At 47.4% G+C, this 19,930-nt stretch overlaps 1 protein-coding gene across 5 annotated transcripts; it reads right to left on the bottom strand.

Annotated features, from left to right (window-relative positions):
• Window positions 1–9,037: 9,037 nt before the first annotated feature.
• TTC5 (tetratricopeptide repeat domain 5) lies at window positions 9,038–19,280 on the bottom strand. 5 transcript variants are annotated; one of them, XM_084806146.1, is made up of 10 exons: window positions 19,220–19,280; window positions 17,340–18,716; window positions 16,540–16,751; window positions 16,102–16,252; window positions 15,908–15,999; window positions 14,814–14,870; window positions 14,218–14,364; window positions 13,897–14,111; window positions 11,707–11,854; window positions 9,038–11,222 (listed from the first exon to the last, which is right to left on the bottom strand). In XM_084806146.1, exons 2-10 carry the CDS (start codon window positions 17,374–17,376, stop codon window positions 11,103–11,105), a joined length of 1,179 nt encoding a protein of 392 aa, XP_084662272.1. In that variant the 5' UTR covers window positions 17,377–18,716; window positions 19,220–19,280; the 3' UTR covers window positions 9,038–11,102. The 5 variants fall into 5 exon arrangements, with proteins under 5 accessions (XP_084662272.1, XP_084662268.1, XP_084662269.1 ...); XM_084806142.1 differs by having other exon boundaries at window positions 17,340–17,472; XM_084806143.1 differs by having other exon boundaries at window positions 9,038–10,754; window positions 17,340–17,472.
• Between the last annotated feature and the right edge of the window lie 650 nt (window positions 19,281–19,930).

Here is a 19,930-nt window from a genome sequence, read left to right as displayed (position 1 = left end):
GTTTTGTGTCATCTGCAAATCTGATCAGCATTCCCTGCACCTCCTCCTCCAAGTCATGAATACAAATGTTGAAGAGCACTGGGCCCAGGACTGAGCCCTGCGGTACCCCACTCGTTACCTCTCCCCAGTTTGAGAAGGTCCCATGGATAAGCACTCTTTGAGTCTGATTCTGTAGCCAACTGTGGACCCACATGATCGTTGTTTCATCTAGCCCACTTTGAGCTAGTTTGCTCATCAGGAGATCATGGGGCACTTTGTCGAAAGCTTTGCTGAAGTCGAGGTATATGATGTCTACAGCATTCCCACGGTCTACAAGGGAGGTGACTTGATCAAAAAATGAGATCAGATTCATCCGGCAGGATTTGTTCTTGACAAATCCATGTTGGCTCCGAGTAATCACTGCATTGTCTTCAAGGTGCTTCCAGATGGATTGCTTTAGAATCTGCTCCAGAATTTTCCCAGGGATTGATGGCAGACTGACTGGTCTGTAGTTCCCAGGTTCCTCCTTTTTGCCCTTTTTTTAGATAGGGACCATATTAGCCCACCTCCAATCATCTGGTACTTCACCTGTCCTCCATGATTTCTCAAAGAGAATAGACAGTGGTTCTGAGAGTTCTTCTGCCAGTTCCTTTATTACTCTAGGATGCAGTTCATCTGGCCCTGGAGATTTGTACTCAAAGTATTTAGGTGTTCCTTGACCATATGCTTATCCACCTCAAGCTGCAATGCTGCCCCTTCAGCCTGTACTTTGCCTTTGCCAGGGGGGTCATAGACCCTCTTTTGGGAGAAGAATGAGCCCAAGTAGGAAGTGAGCAACTCTGCCCTTTCTTTGTCCTCTGTTATCATTTTGCCATCCTTATTTATTAGCTGAACCACCATTTCTTTCCTCTGTCTTTTACTATGCACATAGCTGAAGAAAGCCTTTTTGTTGCTTTTAGCATCCCTCACTAACCTCAGCTCATTCTCAGCTTTAGCCTTCCTGACGCCATCCCTGCAATTCTGTGCTACCTGCCTGTACTCTTCCTTTGTTGCTTGGCCTTCTTTCCACTTCCTATATGTGTGCTTTTTTGTTTTCAGGTCATCTCTTAGCTTTTTGTGAAGCCACATTGGCTTCTTCTGTTGTCTTCCACCTTTTATTTATTTATTAAATTTATTAATCGCCCATCTGGCCAGTCACCCAGCCACTCTGGGCGATGTACAACAATAAAAACAGTTCATACAATAAAATTCAACATTAAAAACATCACATTTCTAAAATTACCCTAGCCCACCCCAAATGCCTGCCTGAACAACCATGTTTTTAATGCGTGGCAGCAGCTCATTAAAGAGGGGGCATGGCAGAGTTCCCTAGGGAGGGAGTTCCACAGAGTGGGGGCCACCACAGAGAAGGCCCTCTCCCTCGTCCCCACCAGTCTAGCTGTCCTGGCTGATGGGACAGAGAGAAGGCCATCCGAGGCTGATCTTGTTAAGCGGCCTGTCTGGTGCTGCTGGAGGTGCTCCTTAAGATAGGCTGGGCCGGAACCATATAGGGTTTTAAAGGTCAAAACCAACACCTTGAATTTGGCCCGGAAAACAACTGGTAGCCAGTGCAGCTCCTTCAGCACTGGAGTGATGTGATCTCACCGGCGGCTGCCTTTAATCAGGAGAGCTGCCGCGTTCTGTACCAGCTGCAGCTTCCAAACCGTCTTCAAGGGTAACCCCACGTAGAGCGCAGTAGTCTAAACGAGAGGAGACCAGGGCATGTACTACTGATGGGAGCAGATGGTCGGGAAGGAAGGGGCGCAGCCACCGTATCAGATGGAGTTGGTACAGCGCTGTCCGGCTCACAGCTGGCACCTGAGCCTCCATGGACAGCTGGGAGTCTAAGATGACCCCCAAGCTGCGGACCTGGTCTGTCAAGGGTAACTGTACCCCATTCAACACCAGGTCAACATCCCCCAACCTCCTCTTGTCTCCCACCAAAAGTACCTCAGTCTCGTCAGGGTTCAGCTTCAGCTTGTTTCTCCCCATCCAGCCACTCACCGTCTCCAGACATTTGGACAGGGATTCTACAGCCAAACTTGGTGAAGATCTGAACGAGAGATAGAGCTGCATGTCATCCGCATACTGATGACACCGCACCCCAAACCTCCTGATGATGGCCCCCAGCGGCTTCACATAGATGTTAAATAGCATCAGGGAGAGGATGGAACCCTGTGGCACCCCACAAGTGAGCAGCCACAGGTCCGAAACCTCCTCTCCCAGTGCTAACCTCTGGTACCTGCCGGAGAGGAAGGACCGGAATCACTGTAATATGGTGTCTCCAATGCCCAACCCCTCCAGTCGGTCCAGGAGAATACCATGGTCAATGGTATCAAAAGCCGCTGAGAGGTCAAGGAGAACAAGGAAGGAGCATTCACCCCTATCCAGAGCCCTCCTCATATCATCCACCAAGGTGACCAAGGCTGTTTCTGTCCCATGCCCAGGCCTGAAGCCTGACTGAAATGGATCTAGATAATCAGCTTCTTCCAAGTGTGCTTTCAACTGCATCGCCACCACCCGCTCAATCACCTTGCCCAAAAATGGCAGATTCGAGACTGAGCAAAAGTTGTTCAGAACTTGGGGATCCAAGAAGGGCTTTTTTAAAAGCAGTCTTATCACTGCCTCCTTGAGGGCTGATGGTATCACTCCCTCCTCAAGGGAGGCATTCACCACCGCGTTGATCCCCTCACCCAGCCCCTCTCTGCAGCTCATAATGAGCCAAGATGGGCAAGGATCAAGTAAGCAGGTGGTCAGCCTTACAGATGAAAGCACCTTGTTCACTTAATCAGAGGGAAGAAGCTGGAACCGATCCCACAAAACCAGTGTGCCACAGACCGCCTCCTGCTCACTAACTGTATCCACAGCGCATGGAATAACACTCCTAATCCGATCAATTTTATCTGCAAAGTGCCTTGCCAAGGCCTCACAGGAGGCCTTAGAATGCTCCAACAGTTCCGGAGCAACTGGACAGGCTCCGGACCACTTGGAACAGCCTCCTGGGACAGCACTTTGCAGACGCGATAGAGGCAGCATAATATTCCTTTTTTGCTGCCTTCACCACCACGTGATAGGCTGAAGATACAGCTCTAGCCCGTGTCTGATCGTCTTTGGAGCAAGACTTCTGCCACCGGCGCTCTAGCCGTCTCACCTCCTGTTTCAGAGCTTGTAACTGCGGATTGAACCATGGTGCAGTCCAAGCCCTGTTCAGGGGGAGAGGGCATTTCGGAGCCACCCAATCTAATGCCCCAGTGATTGCGGCATTCCAGCCACCCACCAGGGTCTCAACCAAGTGGCCGTTGGTGTGTTCCAGAGGATCCCCAAGTGTGTTCAGGAATCCATTCGGATCCATAAGAAGCCTGGGGCGGACCATTTTAGTGAGTCCTCCACCCCTGCGGAGGGGTCGTGGAACTGAGAAGTCCAATGTCACCAGATAGTGATCTGACCATGACAAGGGGGGGGGGATATACCCCCGACTTCCAGATCACTCCCCGCTTCTCCAGAAATGAACACAAGATCTAGCGCATGACTGGCTACATGGGTGGGCCCAGTTGGAATATGGTGCAGCTCCCAGGAAGCCATGGTCTCCATGACGTCCTGAGGTGCCCCTCTGAGGACAGCCCCCGAATGTACATTGAAGTCCCCCAACACCAATAAGCTAGGGGACTGCACACGCACATCAGAGACCACCTCAAACACCTCGGCTAGGGAGTCCGTCGTGCAGCGGGGTGGACAATACACGAGCAGAATCCGCAGATTGCCCTTCGGGCCCAACCTCCAGTACATGCACTCAGCAACCTTGGTCTCCCGGAGAGGGGGTCTGGTGAAGACCAAGGACTCTCGGTAGGTAACAGCCACTCCCCCTCCCTGATCCCCAGCTCTCGGCTGCTGTGCATACGAAAATCCAGCAGGACACATGGCCGCAAGAGTTGGAGCAGCAGCCTCAGCCAGCCAGGTCTCAGTAATACATGCCAGGTCTGCACCCTCATCCAGGATCATGTCATGGATGAAGGAGGTTTTCTGGGTAACAGACCTGGCATTGCAGAGCAGCAAACGAAGGCCAGAAGATGGAGTCACACCTCCCCCAGCCATCCTTTGGCTCTGGACAGGCCCAGAGCAGGGGACAGATACTACACATCTCTCCCTTGTTCCCCTTACCTGGCATGGCCTGCCCCTAGCGCTCCGCCAGCGCCTGCCGCCCAGCCTTGGTATGCTCTGGCCCCCAACACTCCCCCCACTGCCTCCATCAGGTGGACACATGCCCCCTTGCTTCCGCCTATCAGGCAGGCTACCCACCCCTAAAAACACAACAGACTCCCCCCAAAATTTAAAAACAATTTAAAAATCCCCTTTAAAAATACTGCCAGGCAGGAGTCCACTGTGGTGGTGATGGTAGCGGCGGCGGCAGCGGCGGCAGCAGCAGCGGGCATGGCAGCAGCAGGCACGCCTCTTCCCCGGTGGTGGTGGTTTCTCCTGCAGGCCCGGGCTATCCCAGGCCAGCTCAGCCAGCCAGCTTATGTAGCCCCTCCAGGAAGGGGCAGGTCGAAGAGTCAGCACAGCTGGATCAGTACCTGGAGGCCTGGTCCTGCAGGGACTGGCGGTCCACCAGGCAGAATCCACGGGGAGGACTGGTGTTGGTGATGGCGGCAGCAGAAGGCACAGCAGCAGCAGGCACACCTCTTCCCTGGTTGTGGTGGCTTCTCTTGCAGGCCCTGGCTCTTTTCTTCTTGTTGGAATGGTTTGTAATTGTGCCTTGAGAATTTCCTTTTTTAAAAGTTCCCACCTATCTTGGACTCCTTTTCCTGTTAGAGTCGCTTACCATGGGACCTTACTGATCATTGTTCTGAGTTTATGAAAATCAGCTTTCCTAAAATCTAGGGTACGCGTTTGACTACACTTGGCTTTTCCTTCCCTTAGAACCAAGAACTCAAGTATAACATGGTCGCTTTCCCCCAGAGTTCCTGTAGCTGCTACTTTATCCACTAAGTCATCCCTGTTGGTTAGGATCAAGTCAAGGATAGCCAATCCTCTAGTTCCTTCCTCTACTTTCTGTAGGAGGAAGTTATCCGACACACAAATCAGGAATTTCCTGGAGAGGCCATGTTTTGCAGAATTTGTCTCCCAACAAATATCAGGGAAATTGAAGTCCCCCATTACTACTACATCATGCTTCCTTGAAACATTGGCTATTTCCTTTTCAAAAGTTTCATCCTCGTTTTCTCCTTGATTGGGTGGCCGGTAGTAGACTCCGACCACCAGGTTCCTTTTATTCTTTGCTCCATTTATTTTGATCCAGATGCTTTCGATGGGGCTATCAAGCTCAGCCTCCTGTATTTCTGTGCAGAGATATTATTTTTCACATACAGTGTAACCCCACCTCCCTTTCTATTCCTACTGTTCTTTTTGAACAAGTTATATCCTTCAATTGCTGTATTCCAGTCATGAGAGTCATCCCACCAAGTCTCAGTTATACCTATCAAGTCATGATTTCCCTCTTGTATTAAGAGTTCAAGTGCGTTGTTTGTTTCCCATACTCTGGGCATTAGTATATAGACATCGAAGACCATGTGCTTCATAATCTGGCTTTCTTCCTACATGTTTCTGAAGACTATTATTGGGCGCTATTAGAGCTGTTCTCTCCGTTGCAGTGCATGAGCCTTTGTCCATTGTTACCCTCAACTTTACATCTCTCTTCCCCGAAGGATTCATTTTAAAGCCCTCCTGATGTTCTTCATGCTGTGGCCAAACATATTCTTCCCAGCCTTTGTGAGGTGCAACCCGTCCCTTGCCAACAGCCCATCTTCCAGGAAGTAGAGCCTGTGGTCCCAGAATCCAAATCTCTCATACCGGCACCACCTTCGTAACCAGTCATTCACCCGGTCATTTTCTTTCCCTTTCTATCCGTCTTCTAACTACTGGAAGGATGGATGAGAAAACTATCTGGGCCCCAAAGTTCTTGAGTTTCCTTCCCAACGCTTCAAAGTCTGGCGTGATTTCTTTGTAGCTCCACTTGGCGGTATCATTTGTTCCCACATGGATGAGAAGAAAGGGATACCTGTCAGTGGGCTATATGAGTGCAGGCAACCTTTCAGTCACGTCTCTAATCCATCCTCCCGGGAGACCCTGGCGAGTCCACAGGTCTTCGTGACATACTTGAGTCTCGATCCCACGCAGCAAGGAGTCTCCCACTACTACTACTCTTCTCTTCTTGTTGTTGTAGGCCTGGGTTTCATCGCCTCTGCTTGACTGACCTTCAGCCTCTTGCTCACTCTCATGCAGGTTCCCCTGTAATTCTTCCTCTGCAGGCTGTCCTCCAGTCTCATCCTCAAGTACCTGGAATCGGTTGCACAGCTCCACTGCTTTCACTGGTGCAGAGTGGCGTCTAGTTCTTCTCCTCCTGTCACCATTTCCCAAGGAGTATCCTCTACTGCATTTTTCCTCACCTCAGCATTACCCACCTGCCTCAGCTTGCTGTTGCTCTTCAAGCTTCTGGTCTTCCCTTTGCTGCTGTAGTTCCACCATTCTGTCCAAGCACTCTTCATGTTCTCTTATTCCTCGGAGGGTCGACAGTCACCGCTCCAGTCCTCTTACTTTTTCTTCCAGTAGCATGATCAACTTGCACTTGTTGCAGGTGTAGGCCATGTTGTTCTCAGGCAAGAAAACAAACATTGCACACACCTTGCAGGTCACCACCACTGGAGAGTCTTGTCCTTCCATAGCCTCTTATCCCTTTTTGTGTCTAGCTTTCTGATTGTTCTAGACTAGCCTGTGCCTGCTCCTCTACTCACTAGAGGTTAAAAGCAGAGTCCCACTGGTGTGGAAGTGTGTGTTACCAGAAAAATAATTTTTTTTAAATGTTAGGGGCCTCCCTTGACCTCCTCTGCCGAACTCCCCTGACCAACTCCTGTTTGCTCCCCCTGTGCACTCGCTCTCTGGGAGCTTGCTTGCTTCTGTAGTCCCTGGACCAGCTGGAGCAGTTTCCTCTGCTCTGCTCGGAGGCGGGAAACAGCCTGCAGATAGCAGGTGAAGTCCTGGGTGAAGCCAGAGAATGTACCTGAGTTCAGTGAACTCCAGGCAGAGGAAGAACTGCAAGTAAAGCTTTCTGAAATAGTTTATGAGTTAACTGGGTGGGGAAGTTTGGTAGGAAAACTGGCTTAAGGTTTTGGATAGTGTGTGGAACTACACCCATAATTTTACCAGTTTCTGAAAGCATTTCTTAAACAGTAATCCTATTACTGCTTAAGAAATATTCATTTAAAGGAGAGTAACTAACTCAATAAGCAAAAAGCCTTTTGGTTTGTCTTGCCATGTTGAGGGATTTCCATGTTTACTCAAGCACCAAAATGCCAAGAAATTATAACTGTTAAATGCCACACCATTAACAGACATATTATTTAGGCAATATGCATATGGCAAAGTATCCTATGCTATAGTTAGTTCCAGCTTCATTACTACTTGGAGCTGGATGACTGTCAGTAGCAGAGTGGTAGACCCAAGTCCCAGATTGGTTTGTTTGCTGAAATATATGGAGTCTATGCAACTGAAGCTATCATGCAACCAGGGGAAAAACAGGGGAAGCAACTGGAAGGGGGAGCATAGGTGGTAGAAAGGTTCTGCATTTCTCTCCCTGGTGCCGCTACTGTGGTTTAACACATACGCGCCCAACTCTTGACTTTATAGCAAGCTGGCTTGGCCCAAGTTTGAACAAACAGGCTTGCCACAATGCCACAGTATATCCTTGTCATCTTAAGCTCAAGCCCATGACCAAATCCAGCCCTACTGGTTCCCCAAGCTGGCCCTCCAGAGCCTGGGGAGGAAAGCTGCTAAATTATCCAGGGGTGGGGCTGCACACATGTACATCCTCCAGCAGACACTGGATGCAGCCCTTGGGGCAAAATAGTTGTGCACCCATGCTCTATACGAAGGACAGGGAAGGAAATCCTGGAGGTGGCATCACTTTGTATGTCAAAGAGGGCATAGATGTTAAACTAGAAAACCTAAAAGGGGCAAACTCCTCCACAGAACTAAGTGTGACTGTGAATGTTTGAAGCCCACAGGGGCCTGGAATTTTTGCTGGGAGGGGGTATCCCTGAGAGTAGTTTCATTTCCCATTAAGTTTCCGTTTCATTTCCCCAGTTGTTTCATTTCTTCAGGGTTGAAGCACTACTTTCAGTTTTGGGGGAGTAGGATATAAAGAGCCAGAAAGCTCAGGGGAGGATTTTCATGACAACAGGATGAGAAGCACTTTGGAGTATTATCTAGATTTTCATGGAATCAGCTTTAGTCCATCAAGGACACATGAAGCAAGAAAAGCCGAGAGTAACATACCTTTAAAATCCAGTTTTCAGGGTCACACAGCACTTCAAAGAAACATATTTCAGGGTGGGGTGGGGGGAGTAGAACTGAACATCAAACTGGCAGGGGCTGCTCAACCAATCAGAGAGGCTTATTTCCTGGTCCATGTCCAGGTTCTTCCCTGCTACTGCATTATCTTTGCAGTAGGAGCCGCTTTGCATCGGTATTTGGCCATCTGCTATCCACTCAATGTGCTGCTACTCAATGTTCATGTCCAACCGAGCCTGCTGAGAAGGTACCTCAATAGCCTTCTGCTGGTTCATTGGCTTGCAGTGATGCCTCCTCCCTGCTATCTTGGTGTCTCAGCTCCTATTCCACAAGCCCCACTTGGATCACTGGGTGTGCTACCCAGGCCCACTGCTGATCATGTCCTGCACCCCAGCCCCTGGGACAGAGGTGACCTCCTTCACCACCCACATCATCTTTTGTACCTTCCTCTTCATTGTAAACACCTATATAGCATGCACTGCTCCAATTCCCAGTTTAGAAGAGACAACCATCTTCTCAAGAGCACACAGCTCCAGAATAGCATTTTGGCTAGTCCTAATAAAGGTACTGCCTAACTTTGGATGAGCAAGAGAAAAAACATATTGGCATAAGTAGCTGATGCCTGCATTTGACCTTTTTTCTTGGGCTCCATTTGGGACCAATAAAGAAGACAAGTGGTGTACAGAAGCATTTTATTCTTGCAGGGCCAAAGCCTTCAACTAAGCAACTATCCTTGCATTTTTAAATCAATGTAAGTCATCAAAAGGTTATGTTCATCATCAGGCGAGCACAATTCATTGATAGGAGACCACTGTCAGTTGTGAGGCCGACACTGGGTTGGATTCTGACTCAACTAAAGCAGTGGGAACCCTTTAAGTTTCAAAGAAGAGACAAATACACCAGTAACAGGATTTCCTGCACAGTAGAGGTGATGGAAGAAGTTGAACCTGCTAAAATTTTCTTCTATAATCAGCTATTAAAAGTCACCAGAGTTTTGTACTGTAGAAAATCTGACAAGCCTACATCCTGGCCAAAGTTTGAATGGGGAGAAGTGTATTATTATAATTACCAATGGAATGTTGATGGAGAGGGATTGGGGATGCTTTCCACTGGGGAAACAGTGCAAGTGAAGAGGGTTAAACCCCTCCTCCTTCAGCCATTGTAGGCCCAATCAAATCCCCTCCCAAGGTACTTACAAAATTTTAACAAACCAGAGTTCCAGGCTCGCACATCACAATGGACACCACAGAAATGGGGTGTTCCTGAGTTGTTTCCAAAAACAGATGTAAAGTGGGAGAGATGAGCGTGCAGGAGGCAGCGTGGTTGCCCGCTCCAGCATGGTCCTGACAATTCATGGGTTAAACACCCCATCACGTTGCGTTGTGTACAAAGCCAGGTCACAATTTCAAAGTGATAGAGGCTAACTTTTAAAGTGTAGAGTTTCTTTGCTTTTTACAACGTGAAAACTTTTTTTCTTTTTCTTACAAGTAAAACTGGGAAAAATTCTGAACCATTTGTTGATCATAATTTGGCAGGCCCCTTCAGGTCTGGATAAAGTTGTCCCATTCCCCCACCGAAGGAGGAGGGCAGATCCACTCTGCAAGACACCTGTTGCCCACCCCTTTTCTATGGCAACCAACTGGTCATGCTTCCAGATATATGAGGTCACCCTTGCTCAGCCATGAAGCTCACTGGGCGGCATTGGGCAAGCAGCTCTCTCTCTCAGCCCACCCTACTGACCTCACAGGGTTGTTATGAAGATAACATTGGGTGATGTGTTTTAAGGTGCCTTGAGCCTTCCTATTTCAAATTAAAATATTTCTTTACTGTTCTTTGTTATGGTTACAAGACATAAGGCATTGCCTGAATGACAAAGAACATGTTTTATTGGGGAAGGGGGAGAAGCCAGAAGTCTGGAAAAAATGTATACAAATTATAAAGACAAATTCAAAATGTTGCCAAATAAATACAGAACTTATTATCCCTATATACACATGAATAAAAGACAATGGGCCAGATCTTAGTTTAGTTATAGTTAAAGTTTACCCATTGAAATAAATGGGATTTAAGTCTTCTTTTCAGTTCAGTGGGTCTACTCTTGGTATGAATAAGCCTGGATCCAACCCAATATGATTTCCAGAAGACAGAAGAGCCCAAGAAGACCAAGTGCCCCAACTGAAATGAAATGGAAGGAAGATGAACAATGGGCAAGGGCAGCCTGGTACCCCTAGATTTGGACTTCAGCTCCCATCAGCCCCATCCAGTATGACCAATGGTCAAGAATGCTGCAAGTTGTGGTCCAAAGCATATGGAAAGCACCAGGTTGGGGACGGCAGTCATCCTCCCCAAGAGTAGAGACAAAGCACGCCTGGTGCTGGGAAAGTGGGAAGGGACTGAGAAAAAGAGAAGAGACATGGAGTGAATAAGCAGCCCCGATTTTCCAGACTGACTAAATACACCTAATTTTATGACAGCAGAGGATTAAGGCACAGGCCAGTGCCTGTGGAAGTGGAACTGAGAAGGAGCAAATCAAGAAAGATAAGCCCCAGTTTGAGTACAAACACCTTGCAATTCCCTCTCTGTCTCTGTCACTCCTTCAATTAACGGCTGAATATCATAAAAAACGGTCCAACCTCCCTAGGCCATTGAACATCAAGATCCTACAAGAGGCAGCAGGTACAGCCCAAAGGCCAAGCACCACTGGATGGAGGAACAGCCCCCTCCTTTCCTGCTTCCCCTCGTCATTCACTTTGTGCCTGGTATGCAATGGTGGGAGCAGCCTGACTCTGAGATCCTTGCATCTTGCCGTTCACCACCAACAGCAGAGGCGTCTCTACCCGGATGCTAGATAAAGTAAAACTCTGTAAAAAAGAGGAAGAAAAAAGGAGGGGGAGCATTCAGTCAAAATGGGACCTGCTCATTCCAAACCCTACTGACTACTGTGTAATAGAACCGTGATACTTATCAATTGCAAAAAAAATGTTTTAAGGGTACCAGTATAACGAAGCCCCAAGGCCTATAAGGTCATTGCCAGCCTCAAAGGGCTTTTTCTTCCCCTTGGAATATCTTTCTCCCAGCCATGGAAGATTCATGGCAGCAACTCAGGAAAAATGCAGATAGTGTGAGGGGAAACCATGGCAAACTGGATCCAGCCAGTAATCCTTGAATTGCTTACCTCTGGTTTAGACTGTTTCTAACACTTGTGCATTCAGGTAATTCTGTGCTGCCCATCACAACCTTTAGACTAACTCTTTTGGGGCTCCCATTATGGAAGGACTTCATTCATAAAACACGGTACATAACAGAGCTTGGGAGAGCCAGAGGGACAGCATGGACTAGACTCACCTTGCCTTGATGCTGGATGTGATGGTGTCGAAGATGAGGCTCAGGGATGGCCACTGAGTCTCCAATCAGAACCCCCCAGCTTTGTGCCATGTTGTAAACAGTCACAGCAAAACAGGAGCCCTCGAGAGAGTCTGTCAAGCCAAAAGTGCTATTGGAGAACAGAGGAAAGTAAAGAAGAGAACAAAAAGTATTAGGAAGAAGAATCAGTGAACTGCTGAATGGAAAGGCAAGTGAAAATAACAAATGATTTAGTTGGTTCGTTCTATTTATATGCCACTCTTCATAAAAATCTGAGGGCAGGTAACAACACTATTAAAAACAAACAATAAAATACAAAAATAAGCCTCTTATGAAACCTGTAGATTATTAGCACAGAAAACAAAGAGCCAGTTGTAGATCCAGGCCTTTTCATTGTAGTGGCAACTAACTACTCATAAATGCCCAGGTAAACAAATGGGTCTTAGCCTGGTGCCAAAATATTAGGAAAGTTGGTATCAGGTGTACCTCTTGGAGGAGGGCATTCCAAAGTCAGAGTGACACCACCAAGAAGGCCCTATCTTGAGTCACCAATGGTGGGACGAGATGGGTCTCCCCACAGATCTAAGAGCACACAGCACAGTTCAAGGAGCTGGTCATGGTCTATAAAGCTCTAGGACAGACTGGACACTGCACATCTTATCAGCATCATGGTCTCTAGGCTCAGCTCAGTGCCCTGCTATCACATGCTCAATCATCAAAGGCATATAGTGCTTTTGATAGTTTCTCCTTATTGGGACTGCCTTCCTTGGGAGGATCACCAAAGCCCTTGCCTGAACACATTTCAGATAATGTTAAGACGCTCCCTTTTATTTAAGGAAGCATTTGGTAGCCTCCTTAGGGGTTAAGAATGTATATTTGAGAGAAGGAGGGGGAGAGACGTTACTTCAACTTACAAGTTTGTTTGTTTTACTTTTAAATAAATATTGATACCTGCCCCAAGCCTCCAGGCTAGGGCAGGATATAAGCCTGTGAAGAAACTGAGGTAAAAGTTTAGCTCGAGGCTTGTGCCTGAGGGGAGTTATACGGTAAGTATGGTGTGCTGGCAAATTGGCAGTTACCAGGAGGTGAAAATGAAGACAGGTTCTCTCTATTTATATGGGAAAGTAGGATTGAAATTAGTACCATCTGATAGGGAAATAACTGAACATTCTAAAGATGCCCATTGGTCGAAAGTTTACACAGAGGTGGGATGACAGAACGTTGGCCACCCCAAAGCTGACTGGCTGGAGGGTTCTGACTAGAGGGAATATAAGGAGCTGTGAAGAGTCTGCCGAGGGCAGTCTGAGTCTGACAGGGAGTCTGTCAGGAGTCTGACTGGAGAGTTGCCAGAGGAGGTGTCTTCGTGAGAGGCCAGGGGGCCTGAAGAAGACATCAGCCAGGAGGAAGAGCTGGGAGCATGTGAGGCAGAAGCTTTAAAAGGCCTGCAGGAAGGGAGAGGAAGACTCCTAGAGCAGACTTCAGAGAAAAGAGCTGAAGCCTGAGTCTCAGCTGGTGGTGGTGGTCTGGAGACTGAACAGCTGCTGGACCAGACTGAAGACTTCAGATGAAGCCTGGGGAAGAGCACTGCAGGTTCCATGTGGAAGTCAAACCTCAGAAACCTGACCAGAAAGAAGGCTGCCATTCATGTTACTGCCACTCATGTTAGGCCTGTGAGCTCTGGGATGGAGCTTGATAGGGGAATTGGCTGAAGGTTGGTTAGGGATAGGAATTGGGGCTTCAAACCCCTGATATGTGGTAAAAGTAACTGTATATGAAACACTGTTTTAAAAGTAGTAACAATTTTCTTAAAATAATAAGCGTTCTTATTTTTTAAAATAAAATACTATATATCTTTATTTTTCTGGCACCTCTTATCTGTTTTGTCTCATGCCTAAGGATCAACTACTTTAGGGTTAAAGGCGCATGTTAAATAAAAGGAGTGTAGTTTAATGGTGGCAGCGGAAGTGAAGGGAGGAATTACCCAGTGGTGAGGTGTGATCTCCATTTTTGGTAGTAAGGGGTGACTTGGCCCTAGAGTACAGGCCCCCACCCCAAAACCTAGGTTCTCCACAAAGCCCTAACATATACCAAAGAGAGGAATAAAGCTAAGCAGGCAGATAAAGATAAGAGATACTGAACCATGAAAGATTCCAAGGAAGAACAGATACTCACAAGGGCACCTTTTCCTCTGTGGTCAAGCTGAACAGCACTTTCCCCAGCACCACAGCACCAGAGTTAACACCAGGCCTCAAGGCACTTAAGGGACGCTGCTCCAGTTCCACCTTCTGACCTGAGGGCCCTTGGTAGTGCCCATCACCACACGGGCCCAGTTGTGAGGTACGCAGGCTTCCCAGCATGCTTTGCAGCTTCTTGCCTTTCACTTTTCCCTGTGAGAGGAAAAGCAATAGAATGAGTCACTGTGATGGAGGTGATGTTGCCTTGCACAGAGAGAGCAGTGGAAGGACAAAGCACCAAGTCTCATTCCCACAATACCTTGTTTTCAAGGAGGCTGGTGAGCCTTTCTAGGAAGTCTATGAGTAGCTGCTCCCTTTGGCGTGGTTCCAGCCAAGCTGGATCAAGGGCTGCAGCCCGTGCAAAACCCTCCAGGGCTTCCATATAGTTTTCTTCGTACTTATACAGCTGCCCCAAGGGAACCATAAACAAAATAGGTGACAGGTTAAGGTCAGAAGGAATAGAGAGGAGAGTCTCCTTGGAACCAAAAGCTCAGAGTTCTAGCATTTGAACAATAACAGGAAAGGGAAGGGAAATCAGGACAAGGAGTCCAAACATTGAATTATATTTTTAGGCCTGGGAGAGCTGCAGAGTGTAATGCAGCTTTTCCCAACCTGGTACCCTCCAGGGGGTTTGGACTACAACTCCCAGCATTCCTGTCCATTGGCCATGTTGGCTGGGACTGATGAGAGTTGAAGTCCAAAACATCTACAGGGCATCATGTTGGGGAAGGCTGTAGCACTCTTAGGGGTTACAAGGCAAGACTGGAGTAACAGGCCACATGCCCCTGGTTACCTTCAAGCCACCCCTTCTTTACCTTATATTGCACCATGCCCCTCCCCATCCTGTCTGCTCACCGTGGCTCGATTGAGATGTAAATCTGGATTACATGAGGCAGTGGGGTCCACCTTCACCTACAGGAAGAAGACCAAAAGGAAAAAGCTTGAACACCCAACATCACTTCCTCTGGGCATGGCAGTTCCTAAGCAGCACTGTTCCTGCCCCAACCTCTTGACCAAGGCAAATGTTCATTTTCACTTGTAGCTTGCCCCAACCCAGAGCTGTGGACAGGTCTCATTTTATGTAGAACAGAGGGATCCCCATTCACTCACAATCCAAAGCAGGATTGAAGAACTTCTGGCCTGTAGGCCCAGATTTGGTCCATGGGACCTCCCATCTTCCCCACAATAGGGCTTGAAAAAAGCCTTCCAGTGGAGCCAACAAAGGCTTTTTTCAAGTCTAACTGCAGTGCATGGGGTTGTTAAGCTGGGGAGGGAAGATTTCACCCACCCACCCCCAATAACCCCAATGCAGCAATTATGCCTTTAAAGAAAGCCTTTTATTGGGACCAGTGTAAGGCTTTTTTCAAGCCCAATGAGAGGATAATTTGAAGGGGTTGCAACTGGGGAGGAAAAGGATAACCCTCTGCAAACACTGCAGTCCCCCCCCATCGCCCCCCACCCCATGCAGCAATTAATCTTTAAAGAGGATTTTTCTAAGCCTAACTGCTGCACAGGGGAAGTGTGTGTTTTGTGTGCGTGTGTGTAAGTCTTTATGTGAGAATCAGTATGTTCTGTGTCTTTTTAGACTATACACCTGCTGACATGGGTGGTGGTTCTATGTTGGAAACATTCAAAGTGTGGCCCCCTATCTACAGTCTGAAGTGACACAGTCCGTCCTGCTACTTCACAACTCTGCCACCTCATCCTGTTGGATGTGTACACTAGGTCTGAGAGTGTGCAACTTGCCCAGGCAACCCAAGAAGTTTTGTGGTTGACCATGAATTTGATCCTTGGTTTCCCAGTATCTAAAACTCTTAACTACTATGCAGAACCAGCTCATTTCACCTCAGCTCCTGACAATCTAGAATCTCCTCCAGAGGCTCAACCTGGACCACCAAGCCCCTCCTCCCACCACCACAGTCTTCGCTAGAGTCCCCTCCAGCACCTACTGCTTGGCCATAGGCACTCAGCGCCTGCTGGGAGATCTTGGGGTTCTGCCCTGTATTGAAGAACAAGGAGAGGTAGGCATTGCCCAGAACATCTGTGGAATACAGAGAAAGGAGAATTAGCAAGTTGCCTGCCCTTCTTTGCTCTATCCCATCCCATCCAAAAATTGGCTAAAAGGGGCAGATTGCAGACTCACACCAGGAGCGGCCGTCGCGCACATCCATCTGCACTGCTAGTTTGGCCTGCCGCACACTATCCATCACATTGTGCGCATGCTCATCAGGAGAGCTTGTGTGCAGCTGCCGTAGCACCATAGAGAGATTCTGCAGGGACACCTTGTTCTTGCACTGAAGAGAAGGAGAAATGGGAAGGAAGAAGACAAAAGCATGCTCAGCTGAAATTAAGACACTGAAGGCCAAGATGTTTCCACTAAGTAACTCATATTCTGTCTCACTGACATTCAAAGTACTGGCTTCCCCAAAGTATTCTTTGGGGTATGGCCTTTGGCTGAAAAGGATTTGCTTGATCTCCTACAGAATGGCGCTAAAATTGCCTATGGGGAATCCAGAAGTACTTCCAAACAGCTCTTCAAACTAGAATCTCCATCTGCAAGAGAAAGGATGTAGAGACTTACATGGCTGAGTGCTCCAGAGAAGCATGTATGGGCAGCAGAGACATCACCCTTTTTCCAGTAAACTTCCCCTAACTGATTCCAGGCCTCCACCAGTTCAGGGTCTAGCTTGACAGCTTTGGAGAGCACTTCTTCAGCTTGTGCGTTGTAATCTGGGGACACATTCAAAGCTTTCCCCTTCAGCATCAGTGTGTGAGCTCGCCCCTCGGACAGACCTAACAGTGGGTAGGGGAAAGGAGGAAGACAGAGATGCCATGCTTGCACTACAAGTCTATGAAATTCACCCAATGCACTGGACTTTTAATTGCAAAGATGACCCAAAAACATCACTCCAACTTTGTTCCAGTTAACAGCAAAGGGTTTTCATGGAGGATAAGGCTATCAATACCTCCCAGACATGATGCCTCCAGGATCAGAGGCAGCATGCCTCTAAATACCAGTTGCTGAGGAACACAAGTGGGAGAGGGCTGTTGCCCTCATGTCCTTGTGGGCTCCCCATAAGCATCTGGATGGCCACCATGGAAAACAGGATAGTAGTCTAGAGAGCCCTTTGGTTTGATTCAGCAGGGATCTTCTTAAGTGAAGTGTACCCAATGGTTTAGAGCAGCCTTCCACAACCTGGTGCCCTCCAGATGTGTTGGACTACATCTTCCAGCATCCTTCAGCCAGCATGGCCATGGTCCAGATTGGGGAAGGCTGGTTTAGAGGAAACCATGGTATGACTGAGACAGTGTGAGAGAGGGAAGAGGAGCTGAGTGGTATCCAGGATGGAGATATAGGAATGCAGGTTCTGTGGGAATTACCTTCTATCGCTTCCATTTGCCGAAGAGTTCTCTCCATCTCCTCCTGTACATCCTGCTGCTTTTTACCAGCATCCTCCACACTATGGCTCTCAAAATAGTGGTCTCGGAAATGATATAGCTGGTCAACCAATTCCTATCAGGAAGTTTCCAAACACAGAATGTTATAATCAGACCAGGCAAACATACCTTGTCAATACGTAAGATACTGGCACTGAAAGTTAACACACTCCATTTTGGGGGAAAGAAGCACGTAACCATGGGCACAACTATGAGCGCAACTAGGAGCACAACTTTATTGGGTCAGATCAATTGTCACTATGGTGACTCAGTGAGGGTTAACAGACACCAGAGAAAGTGTGTATGAAAAACCAGAACAAACTCTATTTATTTTTCAAATGTATATACCACATAACATAAAAAATAACAAATGGTTTACAGCATAAAACACAATAACCCATAAAACAATATAAAAGTTCAATATAAAAAATACTTTGATCAAAAAGATACGTAATTAGAAATACTTCAAGAAAAGCCTATCGAAATAAATAGGTCCTAAGCAAGCATCTACACATCAACGATCTTGGTGGTTGCCTAACATTAATTGGGAAGGAATCCCACAAAGCAGGTGCTGCAACACTAAACTCCCTATCCCTGGTAACCATAGAGGGGACACAGGGAGAATGAGGCACTACTAAAAGTGCCTTCCCTGACAACTGCAAAGACCAAGCAGGGACATACAAGATTATTTAGGGTCTTATGTGCTAATAACAAAAACTTGAACTTGGCAGGGTAGCATATTGGCAGCCAGTGCAGTTGTTTCAGCAAAGGTGTTATATGCTGGCGATAGGCCACTGCAGTTAACAGCCTGGCTGCTGTGTTCTGAACTAGCTGCTGCTTCTGGACCAAGCCCAAGGGTAGCCCCACATATGAGGTACTTAATACTCCATTTGGTATTGTTCACTTCCAGCTTCTGGCAGCCTAGTGTTATTCACATTTGAGGGGAGGCAGATGACCTAATTTAACACACGGATCAGCTCTAGAAAATTGGTTTCAATTGCCAAGTTTTGTAAGTTGTTACGAAAAAACATTATTATGAAAAAAGTTATGAAAAAACATCATTAACAAAAAAACAAAAGTACACCTGAGCATGTGTGGAGTGCTTTTTCCTCCCTATGGAGTAACCACAACCTTACCCACACAAACCTTTGATTCTAGAATAAGAATGCCAGGTTTGAAAATATGTCAAGAACCTCAACAGTTTGCGTGACTGTGATCATACTGTACAGCACAGAACATATCCTCAGGTACAGAATCTGGATGCCGCTGTGAACCCCAATTTTGCTACTAGTCCTCAGCGACTTGAGGACCAAGGGAAGCCTAAAAAGGAATAGGAAGGGTCAGAATTCTCTGCCATCAAGTGGCATGTATGCCGTACGGGATGAGATAGCATCCCGTACGGCATACAGGTTGCCGTTTCCCTCCCCGTGGTTTCTAATCCACATTTCTTCACTCTCCCATCTCTATGCTCGCCTCCCAATGCCTGAAGTATTGTCATCCGAAAGAAGGCTGTTTGGGAAGCAAATTAGGCAGCAGAGACGTGGCAGCAGATCACAGCCATCGTCCTGCACCCACCAGCAAAACGAGAATTGTTCATTAGCTTTGCTCATTCCTCCTCAACGTTGCTGTTTGTGCGGGTAAATCCTGACAGTTAAAACTACCTTGCAAGGAACAGGGAAAGAACTCCAGCTGCTTCGCTGCAAGTTCAGCCAAGCAAATACATCATCTTTTGTTAGGATATTTTGACTTTGATAGTGAGCGAGAGAGTGTGTGTGTGGGGGGGGGGAATAAGCTTGCGACACAAAATTTTTTGCTCGCCCTACCTGCAAACCTTTCCGAGCTTGCGGGTTTTCTTCTTCTTCCTCGGCCATGATCGCTTGTTCTGACCCTCCTCCGTTTCCTGCTATTCTTTACTTACAAGCACAGACGCACCTACAGAGACATCTAAAGGTCTGGAGGCCACGTTACAATCCAGCGATAAGAGGAGATATGGTAATTCTCCCTCGAAGGACCAGGAGTCGTGCGCGAGCGTCGAGGTGCTTTGAGTTACACGTGATTTGGTACCTACTTTCCATATCGGTCGTGTTTTCAAACTATTCCTTGCCCATTTAAAAACAAAAAGAATACGATTCCTGTACAAAGGACAGGAACTATGTACATGTTCTAAGGGACTATGCTGGTAAGTCTGATTTTGAAAGCATTAAAAAATGCTCTGGCTATGTTCAGATACACCTTGCCTAGGGTGTTAGAATTTTTGAAATCTACACATGGTAATCCTAATATTAGGATCTTAGCCATTAACTAATGGCTAGTAGCCATCAAAGGTATCGCATTTACCCGACGGGGACAATCCCCCCAAAAGAGCAATGAAGTCTGAGCATGCTCAGTACCCACAAAATAAATAAATAAATAAATAAATAAATAAATAAAAACGGGCCGGGGGGGGGGGACCGGAAGGATGGAATAGCGTTTTGGAGGAGGGCGTGTTGGCTAGAACTCTGAACAGGAGTACTGCTACTAGGAGGCACGAATAC

This window comes from Heloderma suspectum, chromosome 6 (genome assembly GCF_057233095.1).
Source record: "Heloderma suspectum isolate Gila_16-S chromosome 6, 16-S_ref, whole genome shotgun sequence".
Taxonomy (NCBI): Eukaryota; Metazoa; Chordata; class Lepidosauria; order Squamata; family Helodermatidae; genus Heloderma; species Heloderma suspectum.
The sequence above is the reverse complement of the archived record's forward strand: the minus strand, read 5'-3'. Positions and strand labels throughout refer to the sequence as shown.

Coding starts and splice junctions, on each gene's coding strand:
- TTC5 (XM_084806142.1), bottom strand. CDS start 19,267: ATGGCCGAGGAAGAAGAAGAAAACCCGCAAGCTCGGAAAGGTTTGCAG. Junction 16,253..16,539: donor TCTCTGGAGCACTCAGCCAT/GTAAGTCTCTAC, acceptor CCTTCTCTTCAG/TGCAAGAACAAGGTGTCCCT. Junction 14,112..14,217: donor CCAGCCTCCTTGAAAACAAG/GTATTGTGGGAA, acceptor TTCCTCTCACAG/GGAAAAGTGAAAGGCAAGAA.